This window comes from Sinocyclocheilus rhinocerous, unplaced genomic scaffold (assembly GCF_001515625.1).
Source record: "Sinocyclocheilus rhinocerous isolate Xijiao unplaced genomic scaffold, SAMN03320098_v1.1 scaffold1137, whole genome shotgun sequence".
Taxonomy (NCBI): Eukaryota; Metazoa; Chordata; class Actinopteri; order Cypriniformes; family Cyprinidae; genus Sinocyclocheilus; species Sinocyclocheilus rhinocerous.
Genome location: NW_015647153.1, coordinates 219,561 through 232,487, shown reverse-complemented (window position 1 = coordinate 232,487; position 12,927 = coordinate 219,561). Strand labels below are relative to the sequence as shown.

The following is a 12,927-nucleotide window of genomic DNA, read 5'->3' as shown; positions in this document are numbered from 1 at the left end:
TTTAACAGATATTCACATAGAAAACAGCTATTTTAAATTGCAATAAAATTTCGCAATTTTTTACTGTATTTTTAATCAAATAAATGCAGCCTTGGTGAGCAGTAGAGACTTCTTTCAAAAACATTAAAACAACTTACCAACCTCAAACTTTTGAATGCTAGTATAAAATTGTGACAAAAACTGTCTATTTCACTCTGGTGTTAATTTTTTAATATTTGGGGTATTTTTGTCACTTTTGTTGCCCAGTGAATTCAGTCTCTCTGAAAGAGCGCAGGACTCACTGTGACCCTAAAACGGCTGAAGATCACCACAGACACGAGACACTGGAACACAATGTTCCTGCCAGAAACCGGATAGAGAAAACAAGGAGACTGTGAGAAAGACAGACCGAGGGGCAGAGAGACATAAAGAGAAAAACACTCTATAAATGCACATTTACATCAAAGGCATTCATTTCGGCTGACTCTGGTGCTGAAGGAAATCTCTTTAGCGTGTTTTGTGTATGAGTTGATGTGAGTCACGGCTCACCTTGAGACACATTTCTCCTTTGTACATCTCTCATCTTTATTTCATGAGCTGTGAACTCTTGACAGCAAGTAGGTGGTCATTTCGCAGATGCTTTTATTCACAGCGGTACTTTAATTAGAGACAGACCCTTGGAAATTACTTTTGTGCCTGTTAGTTCATGTCTGCAGCTTATCTGTACACTTAAAGTCACTGTGATGTTTGCAAAAAACCCATTAGCCTTTATACAAAGAGACGAGTCCTTTAATATTAGTATGTACGTTAACACAGGACTGATTGTATGATCATCAAAGGAGAGATGTTGATGTATCGTGGCTGTTTGTGTATTTCAGAGGCTCATAAGTGCGAGTTGAGCTGCCGCTCTAAAGAGACGGGTGAAGTCGTCTTCATGAACCAGGTGATGCATGATGGGACGCGCTGCAGTTACACGGATCCGTTCAGCGTCTGCGCTCGAGGAGAGTGTCTGGTGAGAATCATATCATGCGCATGAACACAATACTGATGTCTGATTCATTCACTAAAGCTGGTGCATTTGAATGATTCAGTCAAATCGTTACATCTGATTAAGACACTAAATATAACCAATATAACTTAAAAATACAATATATAATTGATCTAATAAATCAATCAATCAGTGAAATAAGTAGTATATTAAAATGTATCAAATATATCAAATAAAATGACAGAAGGTTTGGGGTTGGTAAGATATTTTAATGTTTTTTAAAGAAATTTCGTCTGCTCAGCAAGGCTGCATTTATTTGATCAGAAGTACAGTAAAAAAATTAAAAATAAAAGTTAGATGGAGAACAAGCTAAATGAAAATAAGAAATTAAAAACTTAAATAAAATGAGTTTATCCTGAAATGCTAAAATTACAAAAACTGAAATAAAAACTATTTAAAACTAAATAGAATTATATAAAAAAACTAATAAACACACACACAAAAAATAAAAACAAGTCCAGTTCATATTTCACTCCAAAATCATCTAAATAATTTGTCACGGTAATGAGAATTTAATTTGATTTCATTTAATTTAATTTAATTTAATTTAATTTAATTTAATTTAATTTAATTTAATTTAATTTAATTTATGCATTTAGCAGACGCTTTTATCCATTTCTGATTATTATCAATGTTGAAAACAGTTGTGCTGCACAATATTTTTGTCGAAACTGTGATACATTTTATCTTTCAGGATTCACAGATGAATAGAAAGTTCAAAAGAACAGCATTTATTTGAGATAGAAATCTTTTGTAACATTATAAATGTCTTTACTGTCACTTTTGATCAATTTAATGCATCTTTACTGAAATAAAAGTATTAATTTCTTCCAAAAAAAATTTAAAAATATATATATATATATATTCACAGTTTCCACATACATACGTACTTGAACAATAGTAGACTAGTTAAACAAATAACCAAAGAACAAGTTAAGTGCTGTGCATGGACTTCTAGGAATATCTAGGAATCTTACATATTTAGGAATATCTTCTAGGATTATTTGATGACTCCAATTAGTGAAACAGACTGTACAAATAAATGTAGTCGCAGTGATTCAAACTCAAACTGACCTCAGAGACACATCATTGCTTTAGCTTGCTTTCTTTCACTTCAGCGTGTCTGACCTGTTTCCAGTGTTGGGGAAAGTTACTTTTAAAAGTAATGCATTACAATATTGCTTACTTTTTTGAAAAAGTAACTCAGATATTTTCTTGTAAATTAAAAAAGTAATGCGTTACTTTACTAGTTACTTGAAAAAAGTAATCTGATTACGTAACTCGCATTACTTGTAATGAGTTACCCCCAACACTGCCTGTTTCTATTAAATATGAATGAATGAATCTCTCCCGTTTCTGTCTCTCAGCACGTCGGCTGTGATAAGGAGGTGGGATCGTACAAACAGGAGGATAAATGCGGCGTCTGTGAAGGAGACAATTCTCACTGCCGAACCGTCAAACTCACGCTCACCAAAACCCCGAAGAAGACAGGTACAAACTCAGACGGAGAGCAAACACATTGAGCCGTCCTCCGGACAAGCACTGACGAAACCACGTTTCATTATTTACTACAGTAGCGTTCATTTCAATCTTTCTCTCTGTCACCTCAGGACAAACACAAGTCCAATTCATATTTCACTTCGCTTACTTTATTTTTCTTTTTGTTTTGAATCCCTGAGCTCATGTTCAGCTCCTGCCGAGAGCCTGATTTATCAGAGACGATTTGAAGTGTTTTAATGTGAAGTACAAAGAGTTTTCTTTTACTGCATTAAAACAAGATACAGAGTGGTTGATGTTTGCTGTGTTCAGAATAGCATACTACTCTTATTTTGTAATATATAGACTTTATAGTATGGTATAAAGCAGTGTTGTTCAGTAAAAAATTGTAAAACATTTTCATTCATTCAGTAATACATTTTATGAATACCATGTAGTGTGAAAAGTGCTTTATAATAAAATGTTTTATTTTTATGAAAATAACTCAATTAGTCCCGAAATAGGCTTCATTTGCTTTATGCAAAATATAATTTATGATTTTGTGATGAAATATAAGCAGGACTTTTTTTGTTGCGAGTTTCGTCTATTGGATTGTTTTTTGTCGAACATGTAAAATGCCTCGGGCCAAAAATAAAGATCAGCTCTGTATCTCTGAATCTCTACAGCATCTCTGTGTTTTGCATTTTCATAACTGGATGAATCTCTCTCACTTTAAAATCAGAATAATGAGTTTTTTTTGTTACGGTTTTGAGAATTTGTGTGGTAAAATGTGTTTTATTATTATGGAAATAACTTCATTAGTGCTAAACTAGGCCTAAATATTAATATTTCTGTATGAAATCTGAGTGAAATATTGGGCTGTTTCTTGACAAGCGTAATCACTTGAGCTCTTGCTCTGTTCGTTAGGTTTGCTGAAGATGTTTGATATTCCTGCTGGCGCTCGGCACATTGTGATCGAGGAGAATGAAACGTCGCCTCACGTAATTGGTGAGTTTGTACCTGTGCATCACTGCATTTCTCCAGCGGCACAAACCCAGGGCAGTCATGCATCCTATTGAGACCAATTACTGCCTTCCCATCATGCTTTGTGTGCCGTTTTAGATTCCCCAACATCTCCCCGCTTGGCTTAAGCAGTTTTTCTGATGGTTTTGTGTTTCTTTTATTATTTATTTTATTTTGAATCCCTGAGCTCATGTTCAGCTCCTGCTGAGAGCCTGATTTACTGTCAGAGAAAATATGAAGTGTTTTAATGTGAAGTACAAGGAATTTTATTTTATGTAGCACATGGGTTGTGTTCAGAGTAGCATACTACACTTACTATTTGTGCACTTTATAGTACATAGACTTTATAGTATGGTATATAGCAGTGTTGTTGACCAAAACCAAAATTATTAAAAACATTTTCATTATTTTATTAATACATTTCATTAATGCACTGTAGTGTGAAAAGTGCTTTTTAAATAAATAAATTAAATGAAATAAAACTGAAATAATAAAGTATAAATATTAGATGAATAAAAACTGAATAAAAATGAGAAATATTGCCATGACAATTTACTGAAATAAAATAAGTTTAAATTGAAGTGCTAAATTACTATAACTGATATAAAAATGAATTAAAACCAAATAGAAATATTTATTAAAACCTAATAAAAATGGGGGAAAACATTAGACGTCACTAAAACTTGAACTAAAATTAAAACTGAAAATAGAAATAAAAATATGTAAAAAATTAATAGATACCGTAAGTAACATTAGATCATAAAGATATTTTACACAAAATTGAATTAAACGTTTAAAACAGCAGATAAATATAAGTTATAATGTAACCATACAGTTGTATCATTGGATAATGCCTGCTGTTTAAACATTTTTAAAAAAAGTATATACTGCACAATATTGTAAAATTACTGAAATTGAAATAAAAATAAATTAAAACTAGAAATATTTCAAAAATAAAAATTAAAAACCAACAAAATTACTAAAACTAAAATGAAAACTGAAATATAAAAACCAAATTCAATATATTAATTCAAACTGTAAAAGTATTATGAAATTTTACAATGTAAGATGTTTTACACAAAATTGAATTAAACATTTTAAAATAGAAGATAACTATGTTATATTGTAGCACACTATAGTTTGAATATCACTGTATAATGCCTGCTGTTAAAAACTAGTATATACTGCACGATATTATCTTCAGCCTTTATTTTCTTTACAAACAGAGTTAAAATGATAATAAACAAAAAGCCACAGATGCTCTCGACAGAGTTTAAGTTGTACTGAACCCATAATATTCCTCTAAAGATGCTTCTCTCCCTTCTGTCCATGCTTGTGTTCCTCAGCCGTTAAAAATCAGGTCACGGGCAGTTTCATCCTGAACGCCAAGGAAGAAGAAATCACGTCCAAGACTTTCATTGAGAACGGCCTGGAGTGGGAATATTCACTGGCAAATGGCAAAGAGTCGCTGAAGAGCGTCGGGCCGCTGCACGAAGGCATCGTGGTGCTGGTAAGAGCGGCGTAGCGCTGCTGCCGTTGGGTTGAGTTTATGCAGCGTGCGTTGAGTTTGAGTTTGTCGTTCTGGACAGGTCGTCCCGCAGGCCGAGGACACCAAGATCAGTCTGAGCTACAAATACATCATTCATGAAGATCTTCTGCCGGTCATCACCAACAACAACGTGCTGCTGGCCGAACTGGACACGTACGAGTGGGCGCTGAAGAGCTGGTCGCAATGCTCCAAACCCTGCGGCGGAGGTGTGCCATTGAACACACTCTGAGAATTATTACATTACAGGTCAAACGTTTGGAGTAAGATTTGGAAAAAGATTTTTTCAAGTTTTTGAAAGAAGTTTCTTATGTTTACTTGTGTTTTTTGATCAAAAATACAGTAATATTGTGAAATATTGCTGTTTAAAATAACTTTTTCTATTTTAACATATTTTAAAATGTAATTTAATCCTGTGATGCAAAGCTGTTTTTCAATTGTGAGAAAAAAATCTGCACTTACCTTTTTTATCTTTTATTCCATGCTGGAAAAAGAAACGTGAATCATGAGATGTAAACTCAGATTTCTGGAGAAAAAAAAAAGTCTGAATTGCAAGATGTAAACTTGAAAGTCTGAATTGTGAGATTAAATGTCACGCTTACCTTTTTTTTTTCGCAATTCAGACTTTTTTCTTGCAATTGCGAGTTTACACCTCGCAATTCGGACTTATAAACTCATTGCAAAATATAAACTCAGAAATCTGAGGAAAAATGTTGCAAGAAAAACTCAGAATTGCAAGAAAGTCAGAATTGCGAGGTGTAAACTTGCAATTGCAAGTAAAATCCGAATGTAATCTCACAATTGCGAGGAAAAAAGTCTGAATTGTGAGATGTAAACTCGCAATTGCAAGACAAAATCTGAATTGCAAGAAGAAAGTCAGAACTTCGAGATGTAAACTCACAATTACAAGAAAAAAGTCTGAATTGCGTGAAAAAAGTCTGAACTACGAGATGTAAACTCGCAATTGTAAGAAAAAAGTCTGAATTGCGTGAAAAAAGTCTGAACTTCGAGATGTAAACTCGCAATTGTAAGAAAAAGTCTGAACTTCAATATGTAAACTCGCAATTGTAAGAAAAAAGTCTGAATTGCGTGAAAAAAGTCTGAACTACGAGGTGTAAACTCGCAATTGTAAGAAAAAAGTCTGAATTGCGTGAAAAAAGTCTGAACTTCAAGATGTAAACTCGCAATTGTAAGAAAAAGTCTGAATTGCGTGAAAAAAGTCTGAACTACGAGGTGTAAACTCGCAATTGTAAGAAAAAAGTCTGAATTGCGTGAAAAAATTCTGAACTTCGAGGTGTAAACTTGAAATTACGAGAAAAAGTCTGAACTTCGATATGTAAATTCGCAATTGTAAGAAAAATGTCTGAACTTTGAGATGTAAACTCGCAATTGTAAGAAAAAAGTCTGAATTGCGTGAAAAAATTCTGAACTTCGAGATGTAAACTCGCAATTATGAGAAAAATCTGAACTTCGATATGTAAACTCGCAATTACGAGAAAAAGTCAGAACTTCCAGATGTAATCTCGCAATTACAAGAAAAAGTCTGAACTTCCATATGTAAACTCGCAATTACGAGAAAAAGTCAGAACTTCCAGATGTAATCTCGCAATTACAAGAAAAAGTCTGAACTTCCATATGTAAACTCGCAATTACGAGAAAAAGTCAGAACTTCCAGATGTAATCTCGCAATTACAAGAAAAAGTCTGAACTTCCATATGTAAACTCGCAATTACGAGAAAAAGTCAGAACTTCCAGATGTAATCTCGCAATTACAAGAAAAAAGTCTGAATTGCGTGAAAAAAGTCTGAACTACGAGATGTAAACTCGCAATTGTAAGAAAGAAGTCTGAATTGCGTGAAAAAAGTCTGAACTTCGAGATGTAAACTCGCAATTGTAAGAAAAAAGTCTGAATTGCGTGAAAAAATTCTGAACTTCGAGATGTAAACTCGCAATTACGAGAAAAATCTGAACTTCGATATGTAAACTCGCAATTACGAGAAAAATCTGAACTTCGATATGTAATCTCGCAATTACAAGAAAAAGTCTGAACTTCGAGATGAAAATTCGCAATTGTAAGAAAAAAAGTCTGAATTGCGAGAAAAGAACTCGCAATTACAAGAAAAAGTCTGAACTTCCATATGTAAACTCGCAATTACGAGAAAAAGTCAGATCTTCCAGATGTAATCTCGCAATTACGAGAAAAAGTCAGAACTTCCAGATGTAATCTCGCAATTACAAGAAAAAGTCTGAACTTCGAGATGAAAATTCGCAATTGTAAGAAAAAAAGTCTGAATTGCGAGAAAAGAGTCAGAACTTCGAGATGTAAACTTGCAATCACAAGAAAAATGTCTGAATTGCGGGGGGAAAAAGCACAAATGCCAAAAAAGTCAGAATTGTGAGATAAAAAGTTGCAATTACTATTTTTATTCTGTGGCAGAAACAAGCTTCCATAATTTTTACTGTGTTTTTGATCAAATAAATGCATCTTGGTAAACATAAGATACTTTTTTCAACAACATCAAAAAATCGTAATCATTCCGAAGGTTTGACCTGTAGTGTATAAATGCATATGTTAAACGGTGTAAGTGCTAATGCACGTGTTCCTCAGGTGTCCAGTACACTAAATACGGCTGTCGGAGGAAGAGCGACGGGCGTTTGGTTCACAGGAACTTCTGCGAGATCAATAAAAAGCCCAAACCCATCCGTAAACGCTGCAACACCAACAGCTGCAGCCAGCCCACGTGAGTCCCGCACGAGCACGAGAGTCACCTGAGACCTGAATGAAGTAAATTCAAATTATTTTAATTGTTAAATAAAGGTTAATTAACTGAAAGTTTGTGGTTCTAAATGCAAAGAAATTGGTTATGTTATTATCAGTCCACATTTACCTGTGAGTTTGACATTTTTACCTGCTAGTTAGTAATAGTTACTAGAAATGTTTCATTTTTAGTTGAATTTATAATATTGTTATTATTTTTAAGACACACATTAAATAAATTAATTAAATAAATACACATTCAAATACACTACTGATTTAAATAAATAATTTGCATTTAAGATGTATAATTGAAAAGTTTGATCTAAAAATGTAATAATTTTGTAATATATTTTAATAAATTAAATTCTAATTATTTTAATTGTTATATAACTAAAGGTTCGTGGTTCTAAATTTTTAAGGGGTAATATTTGTTATTATCAGTCCACATTTACCCATGAGTTTGACATTTATTACCTGCTAGTTAGTATTAATTACTAGAAGTGTTTCATTTTTAGCTTAATTACTAGAATTGTCATTATTTTTAAGTAAGACAAATAAATACACGTACAAATACACTACTGATTTAAATTTAATAATTAGCATTTAAGATTTATAATTTAAAAGTTTAATTCATAAATGTAATCATTTTGTAATACATTTTAATCGTTTAAATTCAAATCGTTTAATTGATAAATAAAGGTTGAATAACTAAATTTGTGGTTCTGAATGCAAAGATAATTTTAAAGTTGTAATATTTGTTATTATCAGTCCACATTTACCTGTGAGTTTGACATTTTTTACCTGCAAGTTAGTATTAATTACTAGAAGTGTTTCATTTTTAATTTAATTACTAGTATTGTTATTATTTTTAATTAATACAAATAAATACATGTACAAATACACTACTGATTTAAATTTAATAATTAGCATTTAAGTTTCATTCATAAATGTAATCATTTTGTAATACATTTTATCGTTTAAATTCTCCTCACGCGCTCCGCTGAACAATCTGAAGATGTTTGTGCTTCCTGTCTGGATGTGATGTGTTTCCTGTAGTGTTCGGTGAGCTGCGGTGAAGGGATCCGGCAGCGGCAGGTCATCTGCTCCGGACAGTGTGACGCAAACAAACCCGAATCTGTGTCCGTCTGCAAGCTTCCTCCCTGCACAGGTGAAACAAACACTGACTGTCAGCACAAACACAAGATCATATGAGACGCTGATGAGACTTCAGGAGAGTGAAGCCTTTCTGTCAGCAGGTTCCGAAGATGAACGAAGGTCTTACGGGTTTGGAACAACACGAGGGTGAGTAATTAATGACAGAATTTTCATTTTGGGGTGAACTAAGCCTTTAAGAGGCATTAGTGTTTCCAAACTAGTCTATCTGACACTGTTGTGACTTCCTGTCTGACAGGAAATGTGTCTTTGTGTTGTTGTTTTTCCCTCAGGAGAGCCGTCTTTACCCAGTCCCACTAAAGATTTACTGGAGAATTTCACCACTGAGGAGGAGAAACGACCGGAAAACGCTCTGGATAAAGTCTCTAGTAAGTGACTCGTCAATACAGACGCTGATGGATTATTGATCCACTTCTGTGTTCATTCACTGCATTTATTTGACCAGAAATACGGTAAAAATTCTGAAATATTATTACAATGTAAAACAGCTGTTTTTTATGTGAATATACTGTAAAATGTAATTTATTCCTGTGACGTAAACCTGAATTTTCAGTGTCACATGAGCTTCAGAAATCATTCTAATATGCTGATTTGCTGCTCAAGAAACATTTCTGATTATTTTTAGAACATTATAAATGTCTTTACTCTCACTTTTGATCAATTTAATGTGTCCTTGATTAATAAAAGTATTCATTTCTGTATTAAGTATTAATAACTGGAGGGTAGTATATTGTCATATATTCATGCTTTTTACATTGCATGCCAAACAATACTTATGATTAAACTTAAATCAGTAATTGCAGTTCATTTAATTTTTGTATTTTAGTAAAAAAAAACAGTACTAGAAATTAAACTAAAATTAAACCTTTCTAGAAATTAATACTATAAAATATACTATTAGAAATTAGAAATTAAAACAGACAAAAATGAAAACTATTATTATATAAAAATGTATGTATTCATTTTATTAAAGGGGTGGTTGATTGCGATTTCACTTTTTTAATTCCTGGCCTCGCCCTGCTCTGCATCTCTCTCTCTCTCTCTCTCTCATTCAGATCATCAGCTCAGTGAATACACTTATTTTCACATACTATAGTTATGAGAAGCGTTATACATGGACGCGCGTGTGGTTGCCTGCTTGCACAGGTTCTGCGCGATCCTCTTCAATAATATCCTCTGCGTCTCAATCGGGCTCAAATTGATAAGCAATATAGATGACGTCATTAATAATGCGTTTTTTAACAAAGAAGCATTAACACATGTTAGACTGCCCCCCATAAACACAATCAAGCCTAGAAAAAAAAGTCAACCACCCCTTTAATTATTAAATTGTTATTTTGTTATTACAAATTAGTTATTGTATATTTAAATTAATGAATACTCACCTAAATATAATAATTATATATTAATATATGTAATTTATAAAATTTATTTTATTGTATTTTTATTTCTGTTTATTGTATTAATTTGATAAAATATTATATTTAATTTTATTAAATAAAAAATTATTTTATCAATGTTACTAATTACTGTATACATTAATTAATACTAAACTAAATATATTAATATATGCAATTTATTACATTTATTTTAGTGTATTTTTATTATTCCAGTTATTTGTATTCATTTTATTATATTTATTAAAAATAAATATTTTATTTATTATCGTTCCCGTCTCTCCTCCAGATGAGCCGTGTCTGGGTGATAAGTCCATCTTCTGTCAGATGGAGGTTCTGGCGCGCTACTGCTCCATCCCGGGTTATCAGAAGCTCTGCTGCGAGTCCTGTAACAGGAGGATGGCTTTCAGTACGCTTTCTCCAGACGTTCATCCTCCCTTCACTTGGCTTCCGGATTTCACCTTCCCTCAACTACTTCAAACGAATCCCGACCCGACACAGCAGATGCACACTCAGACGTCTGTATCTCCATCTACAGCGGCTCCGCTCATCCACACCACTATAGCAGCTACCAAGAGACCGCGACCCACTTCCACGAGCCCTAAAGGAGAGGACGAGAGCACGTCCCATCCAGAGTCCATCACCTCACTTCTACCTCCAGACGGACTCCAGAACCAGAGCACCACTGTGGACTCCAATCGCCTCGGGGACTCGCCGGTCACATGATCACTAGCCAATCAGACAGCAGCTACTGTTTACCTCAGAACGAACCGACGTCACCCACAATCCTCTGCTCCGTGTGTTGAACCGGGAGAAAACCGTGAAAGGTGCTGTTCTTGAAATGCAGTGGCTCAATCTGTGTTGTTTAGTGTCTTTAGGACTACTAGATGCGCGCGTCTTCACTCTTTAGCGTGTGTGTTTGTGGCTGTAACACGTCGTTATCCGCTCATATAGTTTAATAGCAGTGTTATTATGAGTCTAGCCGTGTACGTTTGCTTTGTAACTCTGATGTAGTTTTGTGACTGACCAACTTTAGCAGAGTTTCGTAAGGTATCCAATGGCAGCTGAAGGTTTCCTGCGTGTTCAGTCTTTTTAATTTAAGTTAAATTCGAATCTGGCTCCATTTTATTATGACCTCGAATTTGGGTTGATCTATCAATTTCTAATTTGTATTCTTCTGACATCTGACTAGTCTAGTTAACTTCTATTTTGTGCTCAATTGTGCTCCAGATGTCGCTCAGAGAGTCTCGCGCCGGACGTTTTTTACGTGGATCTCACGGTCACATACTCGCCAGTCCTGGAGCTAATTGACTTATACTATTAGATGGCCGCCCCATGCTTGCTCATTCTAAAAGTACTTTATTTAGTCCCCATATTCACTTGAATAAAACAATTATCCCTAGTCAGAGGTCACTATTATAGATAAAAGCCGACCAACATTACTTTCTCTGATAATAGTTTTGGTTTGGTCATGCCATGGTTTCCCATGTACACTTAGCTAGAGTAATATTACAAGAAACAGAGGTAAGGCCCACGCAAATTTAACTTTTTACAATCTAAGTACACTTGAACGAATGCCAAGTGTTAACCAGAAATGCCGTAACAAGGATGCAACGTCAATCATTTCAGAGCAAACAGAATCAATTCAAATGTAACAATTTATTATTAGTCAGGTAAACATGTATTATGAACATTACCGTATTGTCCCGAATATAAGACGATATCTATTCGGGCCAATACGGTATATATTGAGTGAAGGGAAGGAAGTGAGAAAGGAACAAATGTAGAGGCGAGAAAGAAGCTTCTCTCAGTGAGATGTGGAAACAGATGGCTGTATGTTAATACACTGTGTCTGTATTGTCCATATCTTAGGAGATCAAAGCGTCTGAGGTTCTTCCCGTCTTACAGTTTCATCTTCAAAATATCCTGATGATCTGAGAAAAACAACGCATTCATTTCTGCTGTTCCAAATAATTATTAACACAATAACAGTCATTTCCCCAAATCCTTTTGCTAAAATTATTATAGTATATGATCATTTTTGTTGTTTCTACATTAATTTGGAGATTCAATGTGAAAATATTGCCAAAATGTGCAGCACGTGACAGAGCACACGATTTTGTTATACCATTTAACTAAAACTATTACAAATCGTTTTTGGAAATTTAAATAAATAAAGTTAAATAAGTATTAGAAGAAAAGCTTAGTTAAATCATAAGAAGAAATGTTGTCTTGGCAATTAACCGAAATAATTTTAAGTTGAAGCACTAATATTGCTTAAATTTAAAATTGAAATAAATTAAAGCTATATAGAAATATAAAAAAAAATTAAACATGCAAATTAGTAAAGCACATAACAAAATTACTAAAAATGAAAACTGAAAATATAAAAATAAAAGCTAATTCAAAATGAATAAAATATTGAAATAAAATATGTATTTTTATATTTTTTATATCAATTTATGTATATTTTCAAATAGCTTATACACACACACACACACACACACGTAAGCTAATTGGAAATATA

General features: G+C 33.5%; 1 protein-coding gene across 1 annotated transcript in view; it reads left to right on the top strand.

The window, feature by feature from the left end:
• Window positions 1-11,446, top strand: part of LOC107709016 (A disintegrin and metalloproteinase with thrombospondin motifs 3-like) — a 62,029-nt gene extending 50,583 nt beyond the window's left edge. Inside the window, exons 15-23 of the mRNA XM_016513412.1 lie at window positions 2,395-2,518; window positions 3,431-3,511; window positions 4,873-5,036; window positions 5,116-5,281; window positions 7,681-7,813; window positions 8,599-8,611; window positions 8,887-8,998; window positions 9,276-9,371; window positions 10,690-11,446. Of these exons, the coding sequence (XP_016368898.1) occupies window positions 2,395-2,518; window positions 3,431-3,511; window positions 4,873-5,036; window positions 5,116-5,281; window positions 7,681-7,813; window positions 8,599-8,611; window positions 8,887-8,998; window positions 9,276-9,371; window positions 10,690-11,126 (1,326 nt within the window). The 3' untranslated portion in view covers window positions 11,127-11,446. The remainder of the gene's footprint in view (window positions 1-2,394; window positions 2,519-3,430; window positions 3,512-4,872; window positions 5,037-5,115; window positions 5,282-7,680; window positions 7,814-8,598; window positions 8,612-8,886; window positions 8,999-9,275; window positions 9,372-10,689) is intronic.
• The last annotated feature ends 1,481 nt before the right edge of the window (window positions 11,447-12,927 follow it).